This window comes from Rousettus aegyptiacus, unplaced genomic scaffold (genome assembly GCF_014176215.1).
Source record: "Rousettus aegyptiacus isolate mRouAeg1 unplaced genomic scaffold, mRouAeg1.p scaffold_m13_p_2, whole genome shotgun sequence".
Taxonomy (NCBI): Eukaryota; Metazoa; Chordata; class Mammalia; order Chiroptera; family Pteropodidae; genus Rousettus; species Rousettus aegyptiacus.
Genome location: NW_023416295.1, coordinates 120,889,997 through 120,913,360, shown reverse-complemented (window position 1 = coordinate 120,913,360; position 23,364 = coordinate 120,889,997). Strand labels below are relative to the sequence as shown.

At 36.7% G+C, this 23,364-nt stretch overlaps 1 protein-coding gene across 2 annotated transcripts in view; it reads left to right on the top strand.

Moving 5' to 3' along the window:
• Positions 1 to 23,364, top strand: part of SRGAP1 (SLIT-ROBO Rho GTPase activating protein 1) — a 228,488-nt gene that overhangs the window by 181,190 nt on the left and 23,934 nt on the right. The window contains exons 11-16 of one of the 2 annotated variants that reach the window (XM_016139894.2): positions 1,397 to 1,424; positions 5,761 to 5,794; positions 8,836 to 8,896; positions 9,044 to 9,121; positions 11,092 to 11,226; positions 21,652 to 21,757. In XM_016139894.2, the coding sequence (XP_015995380.2) occupies positions 1,397 to 1,424; positions 5,761 to 5,794; positions 8,836 to 8,896; positions 9,044 to 9,121; positions 11,092 to 11,226; positions 21,652 to 21,757 (442 nt within the window). Of the gene's footprint in view, positions 1 to 1,396; positions 1,425 to 5,155; positions 5,259 to 5,760; positions 5,795 to 8,835; positions 8,897 to 9,043; positions 9,122 to 11,091; positions 11,227 to 21,651; positions 21,758 to 23,364 lie in introns of both variants that reach the window. The other variant, XM_016139893.2, reaches the window with a different exon arrangement.

Sequence of the window (23,364 nt, the reverse complement as noted above, 5' to 3'; positions counted from 1 at the left end):
TCCTGCTGAAGGATATCGCATAGGCACCATGTGCCACACTTAACTCACCATTCGCCCTCTACTTTCTGCTAAGCCTTCTGTCCTACTTATGAATATCTGTAAATTATTCTGGAGTTCTGTGTTCACCTTCTCTTTTTCTCTTCTCCCCCAAAGTAGCAGAAAGCCAGCAAAAGGAAGGGACTTAGAGTTAAATGACAGGTAGAACCAGAAAGCAAGGGGAAAATCAGATTCTTTTTCTTTCCCCTCACCCCCACTCCAAGTCATGGCCAAGACCTGATTCTGCCAACAATCATCACAGAGACCTGGATCTGTGTTGAGAGAGGTATTTTCTAATATTAACTGTTACCCCCAGATGAGTAAATAGATACCAATCAAAAACTTTATGTTACTTGTTATTCAAAAGGAAACAATAGAGTAAAGACTCTTGGAGCCTGAGACTGTTCATTCCCCATTCTTAACAAGCCAGCTTTCTCTACGATTATTATATTGGCCTTGCCCTACAAGTCTGAATCACTGCATTATATAATGAGCTGGACTCAGTTGTTTGCGCTACAGCATTACCCTTCTTTGCCAGCTATATTTTCAGGCTGTTTGAGCACTATATCATCATTCTGCAAACAAACCAGTTGAATGGTTCACTTTCCCACACCCCTTCCCATGGTTCTACCTTAAATGTAAGAAAGAGCAGACAGCAACCATAGACACATTCAAACTTGAAATGACTGTAACTTATAGGAACACTACAAAAATACAGAGTTGTTACTTAAAACAAGTCAAGAATTCCGAATGTATAAGAAGAACCTCATGTTTTAAATAACAATTCTATGAAAGGCTTTTAGCCTACAAGTTGATAGAATGTAGCATAATTTACTGTCCTTGCACTTTAATATCTGCAAATGTCATTTCTGATTTCAAAATGCAACTTCTCTCTTCGATTTCATATTATAGGAAGAACACCATTTTATTCTAAAGGAAATTGAGTTCTCCCAATGTTATTTAATCCCCTGCTTCTCCCCCACAAGTGTCAATCAAGACAGAGAGAATAACTAACATTTGAATCTTCTATGTGCTTTATTTGCATTTCATCCTTAAACTTACAGTTAAGATCAAGCAGCTATTTCTTGCTAGGAAAAAAAAAAAGAAAAATTCTGCCTCTATTGCCAAGTGAAACATGTTTTCCAGTCTATAGGATCTATTAAGTTTTGTGTATAGATTCTATGAAATATTTACTTTGAATTTTTTGTTTGTCATTATATGCTATCCTCATGCTTTCCTCCATAAAATATGTAAGTTATTATAAACTCAGAATCTCAAAACAAGGGACAGATGATACAAAAGATTACTGAATGCACTCGCTAATTCCATTCAATTTACTTATTTTAATTTTTTTCCACAGGTCATAGAGCTGAGTACATGACTACAAGGTAGGAAAGTATTTTATTGTAATTCGTATCTCACTCTCTTTTTAACAAGAAACAATCATTTAAATGCTGCAAGAATGAACATATTTTCTTAATAAACATGGAAGATAGTTTTGGCTTGACAAAACACAGTAACATGAAACATTTGGGGTTCTCGCAAAACCAGATTTGCTCTGGCAGATCTGAGGATTTCCCAGTGGAATTATAAAGCTCTTTAATGAGCAGATTCAGTTGGGGGGGGTGGGTGGGGAGAAAACCTAAAATGAATGGTTTGGGTTTATCTAATTTTCTAGAAAAAGTCCAAGACTTTTGATTTGATAAGTTAGTTAACAAGCAATGTTCTGTGTACGTCTACTGTATTAGCAAATAGAAAGTATGGTTAGTTACATTCTGCTCCTACTCTCAATTATGTCATATAAAAATTAGAGCTATGTTGAATACTCTTAGGATTTTAGCACTCTACCCTTTTTTGGTTCATTTTGAAGATTTAACTTTTAATGCCCACATACTGCACTTTTTTTTTTCTTTCTTTCTTTTTAATCCGTGGAAGGATTTTGAAACTACTGCTGAGGGGGGAAAAATGCCTTTTTGGAAGCAGATTCTGATTTGGGTTGCGGAAAGCTTATGGCAACTTTTATTTTTTTATGTTCACATTTGTGTAACAGCCAGAAATTATTCTAATTAACATAACAAGACTTTGCACTTCTAACATTGAGTTCTCTTTGAGGTAAGAGGCATTTAGAACACTGGTGTGTCTGTTGCAGTAATTGGCAAGTTGATTTTCAAGGTTATAATGTTCCTGCTGGGCCATTTATTCAAAAGCAAGCCCCTCTTCTAGGTGAACTAATGAGAAAGATGCAGCTATTGACTTGCTAAACTTTACAAAAATACTGAGATTTTTTTCCCCTCTATTAGTGATGAAGAGGAATATTATTTCTGTACAGTAATGTGTAGTTTATGGAGCTTTTTTCACATATAGTCTCTCTTTGCACTATCAACTATTTTACCTATTATTTCTAAGTTATAGTTAATGTAAGGCACATCGAAAAAAATTTTAAAGGAAGGAATGCAAATATATTAATTTGCAATGACAGTCGTAATTGCCAAATAGACTGAATATTCATATCACTCTAACTGTACTTTCTCTCATCTACATTGACATCCTAATAGGTAGCCAGATTATCAGGAAGTTATGTGGTAAGCACACACCCAGAATGAGTCATATAATTCGGAAGAGTCATACAAGGTTGAATGGCCCTGGCTTTGCTCACCCGATGTGTACATAGGAGAGCCAGAGTCATCAGCACGCCATTGTGCCTGAAAAGCCACCTCTGCCCTGAAAATTACTCTGATAAGCACTCAGGCAGTTTGTTTTACTCTCAAGTCTCTCTTGCAATTTTAGTATCTTCACATTTGCCTCGTATTTTAGAACTAAAAGGAGAGGCAATTTTCAGGCCTTTGGTAGAAAACTCAAAAGACATCCATCCCTCCATTAGCCCCAGCCAGGGGTTACTCTGTATCTCTCAGTCATGCAGGAACTATTACCCAGTGCCTGCTACAGTTTTGCTTGTCCCACAAATCAGTGACTAAACAGAATGAACCTGTGTTCTGTTCTTAGCTTTGTCAACCATTCCAGATACTACCGCATGTGAATCTCTGTTGGACCTTGTTGTAGTAACCACATTTCCTAGTTTCTACATTTGATGCTTTGCTATCTGGGGTCCTTGCTGACTCTGAAGGGACTGCCCTCTGAGGGTTAGCCCATTCCTAGAGATAGTAAAGGACTTGCTTGCAAGTGTGCCTTTTATAAACAAACCAACCAATCCAGAGCCCATCCCCTCAGCCACCTCCTTTATCGAGCTTTCACAAACAGGGCCACTGTTCCCCTTCCCGAATTACCCAAAGGCCAGGTACCAGTCAAACAGGGACAGCTCCTCTGTCCCAGATCCCACCAAAATTATTCAGACTAGTCAATCCTAAACCTGTGTACCCTGCCTTGCCCATTCCTTCCCCCGGGAACCATAGCAAAGGCTCTTGCCCACATTTTCCCTCATTCCGCTGACCCCTGACCCACCCTGCTGCTTTTCCATGTGCCCATCTCCCCCTCACCCCCATGTAGTGGCATGTCCCTTCTCTTGAGAACTGTAACAGACTCTTTTCAATGACAGTTGTTTCTGATATGATGGCCTCACCACCCCTGAACAAAAATAAAGTCTACATTTTAAAGTGCTTCTCAAATAATGAAAAAAGTAGATGAAATCAAGCACATATGGTTAAATTCCTTGGTGGGCAATCGTTTCCTTTTCTGTTGTTGTTGTTGTTGTTGTTGTTATTGTTGTTGTCGTTGTTGTTATTATTGTTGCTGTTGTTGTTGTTGAATCTACCGGATAGTTTCCTCTGCAAATAACACAGAATTCATTGTATAAAGAGTAGAAATTTCAGCAGTGGCACATTATGACATGCTGCCTGGTAGACATTTCCATATTTGCTTCTAGACACTTGCAAAGGTCTCTCTAACCTCTCAACAAAAAAACAAAACAAAACAACAAGCACCATAGGACTTCAGGTGCTGCTTGCTGCATGCCCCTTTAGTCATATGAGCCCGCCTACTGGGGGAGTCTTAGAATTTGTCTGTGGAAGGCTATATCAGTAAGTTTGCTCCCCTACCTCTCTTGATTGCAGTGGTAATATTTTATAAAGCTGGGCAGACTTCCACAGAGATTCTTGGGATTTTGTTTCTAAACTGGTATTTCTGAACTTTGATAAACTAAAAAGGTAATTCTTCCTACAGAGTTTGCAGCTTAATGTAGGTCTTTACCTAATTTCCAGGTGTGATGTACATCCTCATATAAGCCTTCCAATTAAGTTTACATTGAAATGTCCAGAGAGAGGTCTTCCGTGCATTTCTTCAGCACAGTTATAGAAGTTGAGTCAGGTAATCCTAGACCTCTTTGCTGTAAAGGGAGAGGACAGAAGAGGACCCCTCTCTATAATTTCAGAGCAAGATGATGCAGGATTTCTAAATATAGTACATGATACACTGGATGTGCATATATCAAACAGACTAGAGGAGGAGACAGTCCAGAACAGAATAAATGGGTACATCCTAATGCTCTACAGACATTTAGGTGATGAGATAGTTCATTTTAAAGAAATAACAATTCACGTGAGTCTGTACACCTCTCCCCTAGAAATAGCATTAAAATCCAACGTTGTCTTTTCACTTGTGATCCATTAACAGTTAGTTTTGCATAAAATCAAATCTCGTTAATACCTGAGGGATACTGAACAGATGTGATGTTTCATCGAAGGATTATGTTGTAACTGAAAATATGATATTTAATTTCTCATATTAGGATCAATCAGAGCCCTAATTTTTATGACTTTTTTTGTCTTCTCTGTGACTTGTAAGCCAGATAACACAAACCTGGGTTTGTAATACTTAGCCAAATAGCTCAGAGTTCCATTTGGTGATGCTTATCATTTTTAAACAAACTAGCAAACAAATGTCAGCTACAACATGCGAGAAAATAGTATTCTGAATGAATAGTTTATATATGGTTTTTGAGCTATAAGAAAAAGTAAATACATGGGGGAAGGGAAAGAGCTATTTTCTCGTGGGGGTGGGGAAGGAACACAGAATTCCTGTGTTTTATAATTTTGATGTGACCTATGAGTATTTCACTTATTGTTTGATTTCTGCCATGCTCAGTAATTATATTCCCTTCCCTTAGGCCTCCAAATGTTCCCCCTAAGCCCCAGAAACACAGGAAGTCCAGACCCCGCTCACAGTATAATGCTAAGTTGTTTAATGGGGATTTGGAAACGTTCGTCAAGGTACTGGCACCAGCCATCTGGGTGGCTGATCTCCATGCTTCTTACTATAATGGTCTCAGCCTCTTATAAAATGAGGCAGGTCATTATGTCCAAGTCTGTCCTGGGGCTCTTTGCTTTCCCAGAAAATCAATATAATATTTCCTGAAGTCAGAAAAGTATATTTGGTTTGAGTGCCTTCAGAAGAGGATGTAAATGTGGGTATTATGTGGGCAAAAGAGAAAGCCCTCTTTATTTTTTAAAAAAAGACCCTAATCTGTACAAATAGGAAAAGAGCTACCTGACAAAATGTTTTGTTTTTACTCATGCAAATGAGATGGCACAAAATATATTTTTTAAGTTCATTAATAAGGTAGCTCTGAAGCTCAGCAGGAGCTTTGATTTCCCATGACTTGAGGAATTCATTATATTGGATAAATTGTAAGACCCTGTGGTCTGTATCTTGTATCTCTGCTGCGTTTACTCTGTCTTCTTTTTCATTCTGTATTTCTGATAATGCTTCTAGCCGAGGACGAAGGAACTCGCACGCAAGACATCAGGTATAGTGCTAGAGGGAAGTGAGGACATAGCGTCTTTCACTCTTGGAATCATTTTCAAATCATAGTCATGCTTCGCTTTAATGGGGTTTTTAAGGCCTTTAAAAGAAAAATGTTTGCAGTTGGAAATTAGATAGGTTTATAGATAGGCTTTACTGAGAAAGAAATTACGGAAATCAAACACTGACCGAAGAAGAATAAATTCTTAGTTCTTATATTATGTATTTGCCAAACGTACCAAATTTGAGTCAGTGGCTTTTATTAAGGAAAGTCAGTGTTAAATACCAAATGCACATTTAATACTGGATTTTGGACCCTTATGTAAATTTTACCAAAAAAGGGAAGAAATTAGTATTTCCTGGCTAACATTTTATGACATGGGCTACAGTGTTTCTGAAGACTAAATTTATATAGCAAACCATATCATTGATAATCCTCCCTTAATAATGTTACAGATATCTTACATTCTTAATCATGTATTACAGACATACTACTTTCTTTAAAGGCAGATCTTTTATTGAATGTGTACTCCAATGGTTGAAAAACGCATGTGTGCACACTTGTGGCATGTGTATGGACAGATACATACATATATACATACACACACAGATTGATACCTCTAGCAGCCTTAAAAATTAGCCCTAACCCTGGAATTAAGTGAAAGGCCGGTGGGCAACCTAAATAGCAATCGTAAATGCAGTGCCTTAAGCCTTAAACCCAGAAGAACCTTATTGGCTCTAACTTAATATAAAATTATTGTCTAATTTGATTATCTAGTTTCCCAGCCTAGAGCTTATAAGCAGGGGCAAATTAGATGGAGAGAAAGGGACAATAAAATGAAAGCACTGAGACGTGCAGCTGATGGCCCAGCAGAGGAAGAGAATATAGGAAAGCTCAAAGAAGCAGATGAATTAGTCCATTATGTCTGATAACATGGTACAGGAATGACTGCTTCAGTAGACAGGAGAGCGCACATATTTTTATAAAAGATTTTTCAGTAAGAACAGTTAAAGGAAACCAAATTTAGGCACTAAAGGAGTAAACCAGTTATCATGAGAAATTCACTTATATATGAGAGCCTTTCACCATTTCAGATGGCACATTAAAGAATCTTTGGTAGTAGCAGTAATACAGAGGATACAGATTTCTACACTTCTGAAAAGTGTCCCATAATATCAGTGTGAGACAGCAAGAGCAAAACCATTTTTCCTCTTTTTCCTTTGGGGACACTGAGACTCCAAGGGATTTGTTTGATTGGTAAGGGGAACACAGCTTATTGTAACTTCTTGTAAAATATTCTACCAAGGCATCTGGCATCCACAAAATTAAGTTAAACATACACACTCATTACTTTTTGACTCCGAATTCCATTATACCTGAAAGAAATACTGATAATAGCTAAAAATTAGCAATTAGAGTAAATGTAAAGGCAAAAATATTTTTAAGTAATGTGTAAACCTAAGACATTTTTATTTACAACTATTTTAATGCAAACATTTTTCTTTTAATAACCTTTTATTCTTTTTCTTTTTGTTTTAACACTAATTTCAGAGGTACAAGCTAATATTCTCCTTATCACTTACATTTAAATATTTGTTGCTGTTTTAGATAACAATGTTACAAGAATTATTCATACAAGGTTACTTCTTCTAAAAAGTACTTGTATCTTAAAGAAAAAACCCCTCAGTATTCAGTTGGTTTTGTTGTAATTACACTGTTGTTCTTGAGCCAACTAGTCCACGCTAAAAAGAGTATTCTTAAGGACCTTCTTTAAGAAATTAATAAAGTTTACTTTCCTAAAACAAATTAACGATTAGAGAAACTTAATACAGGCTCCAGAAGTAATTGAACCATTAACTGGATTATACACTGATTAGATTGCCTTAAAACCTAAAATAAAACTATTCCTCAAGTAGTGTATTATCCATTCTAGGAAGAGTAAAGAATTGAAATTGCTGAACCACTTTATTTCCAATTCTTCCCCTGTGGCTTAATTGGAAAGGTTAGTGGATTCTGAATTGTTCTAATATATTAAGACAACCAAATTTTTCGTGCATTTCAGAATAAAATTCCTCATGAATTAGTACCTGATGTCAGCTATTCATTTTGAACCTCCATGTTTCCTTTAAAGATCTAATTTCTGAAAGAGCAGAGTCTTAAAAGTACATGAAAAATAACTCCATAGTCAGTAACCTTCTTTAACTACACGGAGTGCATGGCATTGATACATATTTAACTGTGACCTCTGCAGCTCCTTCATCTCATTTGTCATCCTATACATGTTTTAAAGCATTTTCAGAATTCATATTTGTTCAGTAGAGTGCTCTGCCTATATTACAAGATGTGGAGAAAGATGGCCAAAAAATGTTCCTTTCTAAAAAAACAAGATCTACTGGGACGTGCATTTGTGCGTTTTTCTCTTAATCCTTAAAACATGAGAAAAGAAAAGAAAAAATCTATAAGGATGAGTAAGTTCTGGTGCAAACTAAATAAATACAGGACACATTATAAGCATCTGTAAAGAAATTCTCATATCATGCATCCGGAAACATATAAGCCTCTCAGGGATGTCACAGAGAGGATCCTAATATGGCTGCAAGGTTGTGTTTGGAAACTAGTACAGCCAGTCAGTCCCAAGATGCTATTGCCAATACACTGAGTTCTCTTTTAGGTCCATTAAATTTATTACTTGCATAAATAACCTTTTTAAAAAATTAGAGATTCATGTATTTGTTTTGGTATGTGAGCCTCAATATAAGTAAAAGATGAATTATCTTTAACATCTTTAGGCACAACAGAGTTAAATCGAAGCAGTGTTGCCTTAGATGTATTTAATTTGGTTTGTTCCAGAACTGAAAGATACCTTTGGTTAAATGTAATTTTATTTTTGGCCCTTGTGGAATATTTTAGAAGGGGTGTATTTGGAAACAATCATCTGAAAGAATAAAAATTACTCTTTAATTAGAGTTAAACCGTGAGCTTTATTATTACATGTGATTTAAGCCTCTCCTTTGCAGTTAACTGGTTTCCATTTCTTTACCTAGGACTCGGGACAGATTATCCCCCTTATTGTGGAAAGCTGTATTCGGTTCATCAACCTCTATGGTAAGCCATAAACTACGGAATTCTATTTTAAAAAATAATCACTGGGAGTATTTCAGTAAATGTGTCTTTCCATATAACATTTAATTATTCATTTAATTATTGAGAAAGGAGGGACCTTTCACCGTCTTTCCTTTTTGTTCATTTCAGGTCTTCAGCATCAAGGGATTTTCAGAGTGTCTGGTTCCCAGGTGGAAGTCAATGACATTAAAAATTCATTTGAGAGAGGTAATTGCATGTCTTTACCCATAAGCAAGCCATGTTAAAAAGTCATCATTTTCTGTAAGTGAAGTGGTATACTCATTCTGCTTATCTTCAGAAACCTTTCTCTTTGCATTTACTTCATTTTGGATATTGAGGTCAGCATCTATTTAGCATAGTTGAGAAACGAAGCCCAAATCATAATGCTTTGCAATCGAGTATAGAAAAGCATATGAACTTTATATCCTGGTTTAGGCCTGGTGGTGATAATCCTCAGCACATATGTCAAAGGTGGCTCATGGAAGTGTTCTAGAAGAATGGCAAAGACAGCCCTGGGCCTAGGCAGTGGGTTATGAGGCAGCTCACCCCAGCTTCATGTCTACTTTCTTTGTCAGGAACTCTCATTCCTCTTCTTACCATCCCCAGACTCCTTCCCTGTGACCTTAATAGATGCCTTACTCTTGTTCACAGTTGGCTGTCAAATAAGTCCTACTAAACAGTTAATTAGCACATGGTGATTAGAAAAACCGTACACTTCTGTCAGGCAAACGTAGATTTAAATGATTCTTTGATTTACTAACGTGTGATTTGGGCCAAGTCATCCTCGGTTTCCTCATCTGCAAAATTCCAGGATTGGTGTGAGGATTAGGTCTAATCCATGAAAATACCTAACTCTTTGGCATTAGCTCTGAGTTATTAATGCTCTGTAGTTATCGTGATCTGGATAAATCTGCACCTTCCTTCCTCTGCTCGGATGTCAGGCCGAGAATGCACAGGGAGGGACATCATGGCATGGAGACAGGACTACTTTCTCTCTCTCTCAGCCACGTTCTCCTGGCCCAGGCTTGGCAGGGAGCCCTTGAAAGTTTGGAACCTTGGTAAACTTGGAGGCAGATTGTTTTCCTGTTCCAAGTTCTCCGATATGATGTGTAGAGCGGAGCGGCCTCCCCTGTCAGCAGCTAAGTGTTTTGCGTCTCTAACACTGAGCATGTTCAGGATAAGTTGAAATTAGTAAAGCATTCGATTCCTGTGCCAGCCACAACAGGCGTTATTATTTTTCCTTGGAAATTCCCTTGATATTTGTTATTTGTTTGTGATCTCTTTGGTGAGGCTTTCTCACATTGAGCAAAAATGTATATTTTGGTAAATTTGTGTTCATTGATTTCCTATCTTGGGAGCAGAGAAAAGGGAATAATGGGTCCCTAAAAACAAACTGCCCTTACAATTTTTATGAACTTTAGAAGAGCAGTCTCGTGAATAAAAAATGGAGTTTGATTTAAGGCTGCATGGTATTGTGTTGAACTTCCTAAGACTTTTATCTCAATTTAATTCTGCTTACCACAGAGGATGATGGAGTATCATATTTGTGATATATTTTTTAAATTTCCACTTTCTATACAAATGTACTGGTAAGGGTGCATTTTCAAATTCCCCTGTCTGATTGCAAAATCTTCCACTCCTAAAGGCAGCTTTCGAATATTCTGTGAACAACACCTTGCCACTTTGTGAAACACATTTCATTGTAGGCATTTACAATTAGTTGAAGTCTGTAATATTTCAGATGCATTTTTCTGATTCATATAGCATAGCCAGTCAGACCTATATTATGCCTTTTTCCCAGTAGGTTAAAAGACACAGAACGTAGTATTTGAATTCATGTTAAACTAAGATTACAGATTTTAGTTTCAAAAAAAAAGTTGGGTAAAATTTTAAATCCCACAGTATTTTATTTTAAGAACTTGGTAACTTGTAAGGGATTATTTGTTAGCATAAAATAAAAAAAGCTTTACTTTAGTCAACTATTTTTAAGTTAATCATGGGGTGGGATATCTAAACCAATTATTTTAATTTTAGTACCATATAATCTTTTATAAAGTATAATTAAAAGATACATGTATATATAGAGATGTGTGTGTGTGTATAGAAACATATTTTTGTTCAGAGGGAAAAAGAGAAACACTGTGTGCTTAACTAATCTTTTTTTTTTTTTTTTTTAGGCGAAAACCCTTTGGCTGATGACCAGAGCAACCATGATATTAACTCAGTTGCTGGCGTTCTGAAGCTCTATTTCCGTGGGCTGGAAAACCCCCTCTTTCCTAAGGAAAGATTTAATGATCTGATTTCTTGTATCAGTAAGTGGATTTTTTTTTTTTTTTTAGTCTTTTCCCACCAGAATTGTTTTACTAACCAATTTCCTGGAAAAGGCATTGGCCCCTCTCCACATAGCCTCCCCATCTCCCTCCACCATTACTCCATTACCACCAAATTTCTGAGACCGTTTGTGTTTTCTCTGGATCCAGCATGAGTCATCCTCCCAGCTGTGGCCTCACCCTCAGTTGAGTGGGCTTTGCTCCTGAACTTGCTCAGGCTCCATACAGCCCAAGAGCTTCCCACTTAGTGGCTGGAATAAGGCAGAAAGGCAGGTGCCAATGAGCTAAGGGGGAGGAGGAAGTTGGAAGCATGGAAATATAACTTCTTTTTGGCTTTTGGTTCTTGGTTTTCTCCACTAATCTTAGGAGTAGGGTAATATATCTATCTTGAATGTTACTTCAAGAAATTAAGTAAAATGAGATAAATGATCATTATTACAGTGCAGGAACACCAGGTGGTAATTATGTCAGTGACATCCATCCCCAAGAAAGAGGTGAGTTGCTCTGGGACTGTGGATGATATATTATGAAACCGATAATCATCCACAGAGTAAAGCACTGCTGTTTTCTTCAGTGGGAGCTTTTGACACTATGGGTGGGAAGGTGAAAATAATATCAGGAATTAAGTATTAACCATAATCAAGTTCCATACATCTTCAAATACAGTGCCCCTTCAATTCCTTTTTTCCCAGGCAAGGGTCTAGAGCTGACTTAATCACATCGTGAGGGCTTTTGTAAGAATCAGGCTTTACTCTAATGAGGAAACCTCCTACCCACAGCTTCCCAACCTCCCACCTGAATCAACAAGTCCTGTTGACTTGACCTCAAAAAATCTCCCTACTCAGGCTTCCTTCCCCATTCCCATCGCCAGTTTCTCCCTGGAGGTGTTGTGACAATCTCTTAAGTGGATTCCCTACTTCTAAGTTTTACCCTCTCTCCACACCCTCCGCATGATTCCACTTTTCACACTGTAGCTAGCTTTGAAAAGACAAATTGGGTTATGTTACTCCCACCTGCCTCCCCCCTAGTTCAGTCGTTCCCATCTTAAACAAACTCCTTGGTAAAGCCAATTCAGAGAACTGAATTCTTCTTTATCGGATCTCTTTCTACTTCTATGCACTCATCTCCTGCCACCCCTGCCCTGTTTACTTTCTATTTCAACAATAGCAAACTGCAAGCGTGCCGGGCCATTTCCCACCTCCCTTCACTCGCCTGTGCTGATTCATCTGCTGTCCCCAATAGCCATTGACATCTGTTGTGAAGGCTTTGCTGAACTGGTACTTCTCCCAGAACACCATCCTCCCCACCACCCAAAGCACAATTAGTCACTTTTTCCTCTACTAATGTTCCACTGTGTACCTATGTCTATAATTTTTCTTATCACCCCACGCTGCAATTTTTTTAACCCCACTATCCCCTTCTCTAAAGAGAGTTCAAGGAAGAGGTTAAGAATGTGGGCTCTGGACTCAAACAGCCTACATCCTAATCACAGCTCCAAATTGCTCACCAGCTGTGTGACCTTAGGCAAGGTTCTTAATCTCTCAGCACCTCAGTTTCATCAGCTATAATATAGGAACATTACTGGTGTCATACATCATAGGGTTGTAAGAATTAAATGAGTTAATATATGTAAATTACCAAGAAGAGTACCTGGCAAAGTTTGTTCAGTGAAATGCCAGTAGTTAAGTTCCACGGACCTGTGAGGTCTTGATGGATTATTCAGTTTTCTATTCCCAGCATTTGTCATGTTAATTCCAGGCACATGGTAAGTGCATAATTCATAGTTGTTAAATCGAATTTAAGTGAAACAAAGAGTCAAAATGCCACCAAAATTCTTTTGTTGGCATTCATGCCTAAAGTCTTGGCTCTTGCTGGGTATGAATTCCCCAGTAATAGTTACCTTCACCCCCACCCCTTGCATGGTCTGAGTCATCTCAGTAGGCCTCTGACCCAGCTGGAAAGAACTGAAAAGGAGGTGTCACACTTCTGGAATTCTCCTTTGGCCATGTCCAAAGATTTCCCTCACATCCTAGCCAGAAAGCTTTAGTCTGGAAAAATAATCAGCACTTTACACTGCTTAGAGGTTTTCTAGGTACATATATCAACGTTTACACATGTACCAATTGGATAAAGAGCATTGGGCTACATTGTCAGTTACTATTGTAAAATTATTTCATACTTTCATTGGATAAGAAATATATTTTTTGAGGTTATTAAAAGCTGAAGCCATAGAATCAGAAATATCTAGATTCAGATCCTAGCTTTACCACTTAACAGCTTTGTAATCTTGGGCAAAGATCAATCTTATTAAATATCTGTTTCTTTATCTACTTCATAAAGTCTGTGTGAAGAATAAATGAGCTTATGTAAAGTTTTAGCATCAAGCACATAGAAAGCCTCAATAGTGTTGCTAGCTGTCATCATGCAATTATTACAACTGCTACTGTAAACCCAGGTCACATATGCCAATACCCAGGTTAGCCACTTACCAGTGTCTGTCGTACAAAACCTGTGTTTCTTTGACATAATTACCTCATGTATTTAGTAATGGTGTTAGTATAACCCCAAAGTTGTGTTGGTTTCAGCATGATTTTGCCCAGCTCATTAAACATTTTGTAACAATCAAAGACAAATTTTCCCTAATTAAAGATTTGGGCTTAACAAAATATGAAGACCGTAAAAAAAAAAAAAAAAAAAAAAATCTTTTGTTTATGCAAGCAGCACCTTACATGAAATGCTGCAAGTGCAGATGAAGAAGCCGCAAAGACATTTACCCCTGTATTCAAACAATGGATTAATGAAAAACATGGGTTAACAATCCTTGGGTTACATTTTATGAAAATAGTCTCCATTGGAAACTACCCTCCAGGATTTACATCTCAAAAAAGCAGGGGCCTGGGCTTTAAGGTTGGTAAGGACGCTTGGTTCACACACCAGTAGAGATTGATCTGTGCTAGTAATTTATGAAGTATTGTTAATGTTTTTGTTAGGTGCTCTTTACAAACTTTCATAGGTGTTAAGCAGTCCGTCCCCAACCGTGCTTTTCCCCATAAGTCCTGTTATTTTTAGTGAACAGTCCTGCAGAATAGGATGTTTTCAGGAAATGTAATGGCACATATATAATAGTAGTCCCTTTTCTTCTAACCTCTGATCTCTTAAGAGAGGGGATTCCTTGCTACTATTGATTTACTTCTGTGTGAGCACTTTCTCTTACCAATGTGACTGTGATGTATCTGTATTTTTCCTGGATTTTCAGTAAATATTTGGGAATGGTATAATATGTCCCTCATCATTATATCGTATCATTGATATTACAAACTTTGGTGATTTGAACCATTGATTAATTGCCTACAATGTGCAAAACTTTCTAGGGATTCAAAAGCTTAGTTTTTCCATTAAGAAGGCTTTAAGTCTAGTAGGGGACATACGACATTTAGAATAAATTCAGTCTAAGTTAGTATGTGATAGAAGCACAGAGATTTAGAAATTTTAAGGGAGAGAGAAATCTCACGGATATCGATTGCTTTTATTCATGTCATATTCTCCTAGAATTGACATAATTGGATTTGATTTTCCCTAATAAGGCAATTGCATGTGACAGTTATTTTGTATAGAAAAATCTCCCTTTTTTCACCTTTTCTAAGAGTTTACATAAACCTCTGGAGCACTACTACTCTTGGCTTACCTATTTTTGGATTGTTTGGGGAAAGATTGTTTTTTATGGTGAGTTACTATTGTGCCATTTTTATGCCTCTAAATACCACATTCTTTGGAAGCTTGCAGTGTATGTAGTAAAAGGGAATTGGTCTTAGTGTTCTCTCTCTCTCATTTTTAATGTGCACTATTCCCAAATTTGCTGCAAATTTATTTTTAAAAATTGCTTATCCGAAGACCTGGTAAACTCAAATGCAACCTAACTTTGAAGTGACAGACTTGATAGTATCTGTTTCTCACCCAACGGTTGTTTTTGTTGTAGTAGTTGTTTTTAAACCATCTATTTTATGAATGGTTTTGTGAATGTTCCAGGTTGTGCCCACACAGTCTGGGCAGCTTCTAGAATGTCTGTGTCTTATGGCTCTGAGATTCCCTAGGGCACAAGGCCAAGTGACCTGCTCTAGAAGAGCTGCTCAAGCAATTCTCGGTCTCTCCTGGCTGCCTCAGGGCTGAAAGCCAAGATGAAACATTCGCACTTCATTTTCCATTATGTATGATTACTTAACTGACAACTCTGGACATGAGGAAACATTTTTTTCTAGGGGGGAGGATTTTTACCTATCACAAAACCGACATGTAGTCGTTGTAAACTATGTGAAAAATAAAAGCACGTAGACGAAAATACTGTCATGCACAGTGCTGCTACCCGAAGAGAGCCAATGGGGTGTACACATTGTGTTGCGGTTCCTTCTGCTCTTTTTCTGTTCGTGTACACACTCAGCCTTTTTCAAGCCAAACTAGAACTGTGCTGTCCATTCTGTTCAGAACTGACTTTTTTGACTTTTTCCTTATAGAAAATTTCAAACATCTATAAAAGGATACAGAAAAATAAAGTGAACCCTGGTATAGTCACCTAGCTTCAACAATTTTCATTTGGACAGAATTATCCCACCTATTCCCCTTCCATCATCCTTTTGACATCATACACTTCACCTTATGTATATATCTCGAGAGATGAAGACTCTTCTTTTTTTTTGTATGTACAACATAACCACAATGCCATTATCATACCTAAAAAGCAACAATAATTCATTAAAATTATCAAATAGCCAATCAATGCTTTAAAAAAATAATTGTTATGCTAATTGCTCATTATGCTAATATGTGATCACTGTAGGAAAATTAGAAAATAAACTAGAAAAATCTTCTGTAATTCCTCCACAAAAAGATAATGTTAACCTTTTTAGTGTCTGATTTTTTTATATATATACATACACTTATGTATTTTTAAAAGCAACTTATGGAGATTTAATTCTCATACCATAAAATTCATCCAATAAGGTATACGATTCAGTGTTTTTTTAGTATATTCACAAGATTATGCAGTCATCACCACAATCAATTTTAGGACATTTTTATGACTCTGAAAAGAAACCCCAATTAGCAAACACTTCCTTCTTACTCATAACCACCACCACCCTCAGGAGAAGGCAACCACCAATCTGCTTTCTGTATCTATAAATTTACCTATTCTGGCTGATTCACAGAAATGGAGTCATACGATATGTGGTCTTTTGTGACTGGCTTCCTTCACTAGCATAAGGTTTTAAGGTTCATCCATGTTGGAGCATGTATCAGCTCTTTACTTTATTACCAGATAATATCCCATCGTATGGATATACCACAACCACATCCTTTTAATAAAATTGCATCATACCAAGTAGCTGCTAATGGATGTGAGATTACTTTTTGAGGTGATGAAAATGTTTTAACATTGATTGAGGTAGTGGTTTGTCAGGTGTGAATATATGAAAACCCATTGAATTGTACACTTTAAATGTGTGAATTATGTAATATATGAATTATATCAATAAATCTGTCATTAAAAATTGTATCATACTATATTTGCACTTTATAACCATTTTTTAAATTTAACAACATTATTAACATTTTCTAATATCAGTAAATATATTTCAAAATAGAGATTTTAGTGGAAAAATAATGGTTTTGTTTAATTTAACAAATCACTTAGTTTTAGAAATGTTTGTTGTTTCCAGTGATCGAGCAGCTAACTATACAGAATACTATGATGAGTGTCTTACTGCATAAATCTATTTGGCTATTTCTAATTGTTTCATGAAAAAAATGTTCGAATTATTTTTCTGGTGCTCCAGTGCATATTTTTGTTGCTAAAAACTCTTGCAGCTTTATTGCAAACATAGTGGTACTGAACTCTAAATTTGTTTGGTGCCTAATAATAATTTTCTTAGGGATTCCTTTTATCCTTAAAAATATTTAAGACTTAGTATCTGAACTGAATAGATAAACCTTTCTAGGCTAAAACTCAGTTTCTTTACTAACTTTACTATGGTAATTCAGCAGGAGAACCATTATGTATATATTCTTACAGTGTTACTATTCCACTAGGAAAGAACACAATGGTTTAATTCTCAGAAGTCAATCTATTAATGGTTAGAGAGATTTTTAAGCATTTTCTTTCTTACCTAGAAGAGCAGCTGGTAACTCATCTCAAGGCTAGGCGAAGATCCATCCAAATGTACTACAGTATCTCTGTTTTTCTCTTTCCCTTTCATTTGCACACATACACTGTTACACACACTACAGTTGATTAATACGTTGACATTGTTAGAACCTAAAATGAATCTAGCAATGCCCTGAGACTGGTAAATTCACCTCGAATACTGCTTGTTGGGCTATGTAGCTCAGAAGTATTTGTGTGCCTGCTCTTACATAAACCATATCTAAATGTGGCCATTAATTTCCTTCCTTGTTTTCATACTTGAGGATAAATTTGCAATTCGTGATTTATTATTTGTTTTCTGACCAACCAAAGGTGTTTTCAGAGGAATGGCCACTTGAACCTTTTGCCATTTGCTGAAGCAACTTATGTTTTGTGGTGAATCTTTCACACGCATTAACGTGGAGCTGTCAAACCCCATGCTGTGAAGTTAGGATGCTGACATAGGAACCTTGTGGTGCTGGAAAAAGAACATAAATTAGCCTAGGAAGCTTGGAGCATGTGATCAAAATTGGATGAATGTCACTTTTACCTAATTACATAAAATCCGAATTGTGGAAACAAAGCCCAGCATAAAAGAAATCCAAAGGAAATACCGGTTTTCCTCACTAACAGTTTTTCTGAGGGGAAGAAAAAGATCAATCTCTTCATATGGCATAAAATTATGAAAGACCATGAATTGCCACACTCAGAGCCAGCTAGGAATGTCCATTAATCAGAGTGTCCGTAGCAACCATAAATTTTGACCCACTAACTGGACTCAGGAGAGCAAATGAGTCATTTGTACTGGTGCAAGACTGCTGTAGGATGCATGCTACAAGCCTGTTGAGCAACCAGTCAGATTAGATCTGAGTCCTACTCTCAGCCATCATGGGCTGAGGCCTTTGGGACAGATAGATTTGCTTCTACATCAGGAATGCCAGCAATTCTGTTTTGCTTTGATTTATGTTTACTGTAGTTGCAGAGAAGGTACGCCTGCCTCATTTAATTTTGTCTAGGATTTTGGTGTTGCTTTTATTTTTACCATTCCCTTTGCTTTTCTCTCCTGAAATCTTTCATTTGCATACCTTCCCATACTTTTTTTAATTGCATATAAAATATACATAACATGAAATTTATCGTTTTAACCATTTTAAATGTACAGTTCAGTGGCATTAAATATATTCGTGTTGTTATGGAACCATCACACCATTCATTTCCAGATATTTGCATCATCCCGAAATGAAACTATACCCATTAAGCGATAACTACCCATTCTTCCCTCACCCCAACCCCTGACAACCACCGTTCTCCTTTATGTCTCTATGAATTTAACTATTCTAGATAAAACCTTGTACATACAGTGTTTGTCTGTTTGTATTTAGCTAATTTCACTTGGCGTAATATCTTTGAGATTTATCCAATTGTAGCATGTATCAGAATTTTATTCCTTTTTTAAGGCTGAATAATATTTTATTAAGTATATACCATATTTGTTTATTTATCCATCAATGAATTTACGGGTTATTTCCACTTCTTGGCTACTATGATAATGCTGCTATGAAACTGGTATATAAATATCTGTTCCCCCAATTCTTTTTACATAAAATGTGAAACTGCCTTTAATGGGTAGGAGAACTAAGTTTAGAACTGAGAGATAGAAACAAGATGATCTTGAGTTAAGATTAAGTCTCTTAGAAGTAATGCTTATGTCCTCTTCTAGCCTGAAAATGACTTGTCTTCTATGAGATTTGACAAAGATTAAAGATCAATAATACAGTAAAAGTGCTTCCTTTTCCTTTCCTTCCATTTTTTTTCTTTAACTCTAGGACCCCAAAGCTAGCTTTAAGCTGCTAAAATCCTCTTCCTTATAGTTGACCTTAGCCTTACACAGAGGATTAGCTTGGAGAGTCAGTAGACATTTATCTCTTGAAACACTCCCAAATCCTCAGTAAACAATGGGAAGTTTTTGTTGTTGTTTTGCTTTAATCATAACCTTTATATGACTCTGTACTGGCTGAAAAGGAGTAGAGGGTATCACCAGAGAATTATTAATGGGATAATTCATCTTTATAGTTTATCTTTTACATAAAAAACTGTGACTAGTTCGAGGCATGAATGTAAAATCATTTATGCATGTGCAATTTTAATGACCAATGGAATAAATGCTAGTAAATCTCAATGTTTGCTTTTAAGAATGGGTCATTATATATATAATTTCACTTTTGAGAGATTGTGCCTGTTGAGGTAGACTATCTAGATACAGGTGTGCTAAATCTTTTCATCTTTAACTTAAAAGAGCAACAAGTCATTCTTTTAAAAAAATTGATTATTTCAGGTAATAACCTTTTAACCACGTAATTCCAGATTTGAAACAGTAATCTAGCTATGCCTAAACGTACATCATTTATAGATGCAAAATTCTCCCCATTAAAGTCTCAATGACTTGCAAATTATTTCATCTGTAGGTATTTCATCTCCTCTCTGTACAACACAGGTTGGCCAAGTGGCCCATGAAGTTGTCATGGAAGACAAACAGATGACTCTGGGACATGTTTTGATCCCACTGGGACACTGGGACTGAATTAGGTGGAAATGTTGATAACTTAATTATTGAGTTCTTGTGGCCTGAGTAAATTTATGCACCTGTTTAATTACTTTTTTTTAAGCTCCTTATTCCCTCTTTTCAGAAAAAAAAAATCAAGATCATTGTCTGGAAAGTATGTTAAAGTACTTAAACTCAATAGATGTGCCCCTAACCTTGTTCATAGTGTTGTGAGTTTTTTTCCATTTTGAAATACTTAACAAATGAAAAGGCAGAATAAATGTGTTTATTTCAGTATTACTTAAATCACACTCTTATTAATTACTGATTTATGTTGAAAATTTTAAAGTGCCTTTCACTGTTCATTGGATGATCATGTTTTACTTACATTCTCGTTAGAGTTTCTGAAATCCCATTTTCTAAAAGTTCCAGCTGTGGCACACTCAAAGGTGGAAATGGAAGTGACTTTTCCTGAGAATTCTGATAAGTTATTTGTTTTGCAAGCTAATCGGTAGTTAAATGAGAATATTCCTAATACATTTTCCACCTTTTCAGCCATTCAGAGAGGAGAATTAAAATGCCTAGGTAACCTGGTGGATTGATAATAAATGCTCAAAGTTCCAGGGGCCCGAGCTTGGCATGATTAATTAAGGCAGTGGTTCTCAACCTTGGCTGCATACAAGAATCTTGGGCGTCAGCATTTAAAAAAAAAATCTCCCCAGGTGATTCCAATTCAGAGTTGAGACCCACTGGTTTAAGAGGAATTGGATGGGAAACTGAGTTAGGAGAGTATTATGATGATGAGTCGAGTTAGAAATAATAACTTATTTCCACTGGCAAATTACAGTGAAGATATTCAGTGAAGATATTTGTCCCATGCAAGGGAGAAAAATGAGAAAAAGATACCATCTTCATAGAAGTATCATGATCATAACCTTGAGATTGAATGAGGTTCACCTGAAGAGAACCAAGTAGAGATCCTTGAGGGATAACCTCATTTATGGGAGAGAGAAAGTCAGAAAACCTGAGAAGTGGGAAGAGAAACAAAAGTGTCAAAAGCTAAGGCCTACGATTTTCAAGTAGGATATGTGAAGATCTCAAGAGCAATTAAGAACAAATGTAGTAATATGAAATTATAGTAAGCTTTAGAGATGTTTTTGAAATATTTTCTTTGAAATATTCTCTCAAATATATGCTTATTGGATGTCTTCAAAGTTGTGCTTTACGAAGGTGCTTTGAAATCCAAGAAAGACTTAAGAAATATCAAAATAGGTTCTAGTCCCAGCTCTGCCTCTCTAGCTGACTGACCTTGGGTAAGCCCAGTTTTCCTAATCCATTAGACATGGTTGATAGTGCATGCCTACTCCACAGTACTGTTATCCTTATTAAATTAGATAACAAATGTGAAAATGTGTTGTACAATATAGACCATTATGCAGATAATGGCTGATTATCAGTAACCTTTTTGCTGTTAGTATTGAGAGGTTTTGGACAATTTGTATTCCTAGTAAAAAGGTAAAATAATATTAGGAAGTCCCAGGTAACTCTCTCTTCTGTGAACTCATTGTATTGGTTACTGTTGCCTCTCACCCAAAGGCAAGGTATTGCTTATCTTCAGGTAGGAAATCTGGTGTTCTGCTTTAAACATGGCAAATGAAAGGATCCTGACCATGTCCTCTTCTCCCTGCAGGAATAGATAATCTCTATGAGAGGGCGCTTCACATCCGCAAACTCCTCCTGACCTTGCCCAGGTCGGTCCTAATAGTGATGAGGTACCTCTTTGCCTTCCTCAATCAGTAAGTACTCTAATACTCTGCCAAAATACCCATCTGAATTCTGTTGGCATTGCCCTAAAGTCTTGTCTTTTGTTCTTGGATTCTGTAAAATGTGCGTTGGGTTCCATTTATTAGCAGAGTCAAAGAGAAGACAATGGAATATAAACTGACAGTTCATTTTTCCTCAGCAGATCAAGGTCATTGTGATAGATGAAAGATGAAGAAATTGACCATAAATGCAAAAAATATATACAAATTTCACTATACAAAACACTTTTCAGTGAAGTATGTGTTTTTCCAAATTCCATCCAAAACTAATGTCATGAATGTTTTTGTCAGGATGATGTAAACTGCCTTCTCACTGAAGAAAATTTCTGCGATTTTAATATTGTAGCCAGGGAAGAAGAGAAGTTGTAGATGAGACTTAAACAGATCCAGAAAAAAAATTTCTGCAGGTTCAATATAATTAGACATTGTCAAGAAAAAAGATATTTCTAAAAAAAATGTAACAAGTCTTACAAATCACTGCGTTATTTTCAAGAAACCTTTACTCTTTCAATTTAGGTAGCTTGGTCTCAGTTGCATTACTTCCTGATACAGGGGCTTCCTTATAAGAACATCTTCCCCAACTCCTAAGAGTCCCCTTACTATTAAGTGTTTCAGTCAAGCAATTGGAAATAAGTCCAGGGAGAATAAGCTAGGGGGAAATGCCTTTGCATTTTGACATGGATTCTCCCTTCCTAAAATTAGGGTATTTTCTCTGTTTCATTGGCAGATTTAAGTTCTCAAAAGCCATGAGATTTATTCCAAACTTGCTGACTTCCTGAGGTCATACCCACTCACGTTGACCCTAGAAACCAAGTATCACACAAGAGGGAAATGCTGACAGGGAACCATACAAAACGGAACTAAAACATCCACAAATGACAGTAGGAACCCATCTGTACATAAGTCACCACTGGAAATAAGCAGTATCTAGAAAGATGATATAAACTATGTTTAGGTTAAATATAAGCCATAATTTTTTACCTTCAAATAAGCCTAGTCATCCAGGTTGTTGCACAATCTGAAGGCTTGCCATTTTCGCCTTTAATTACATGTGCCTCCTCTTCCCCTTGCATTCCTGCTGGCCCCCTCCATGCTTTCCTCACCAAATTCTCCTGATACACCTGAGCAAAACCAAGTGAGAACCAATAAGCCACAATGGACTAGGAAAGCAAATTGTGAATCAAAAAAGTTCTCAAAACCTGAATCTAACTAACTCACCACGTATCTCAACAGAATGGCAAACGTGCCATGAATTAGCTGGCATTGCTTCCAGCATTTCTGCCCAAAGATGTCCCCTGGCTCCCTGCACCTGCCTTCATGCAGAGAGAAGACTCATCCTCTAGGGTAGGATGCTTGGGGCAGGAATTTTAAAAAGAGAGTCTATTCTTTTTTAATTGTAAAATCAAAATGTGGGTAAATAACATTTTCATGTCAAATTTTTGCTCTTCAAGCCAGCACTAAATTAAAGACCCAGAAAAATTAGCTATGACTTTCCCCATCGAGCTTGTGGGGTTTTTTTCCCTTTGAAAATTAGACCATTCTTATTCTGAATATCACTTCTCCTTCCTGCATTCATTTAC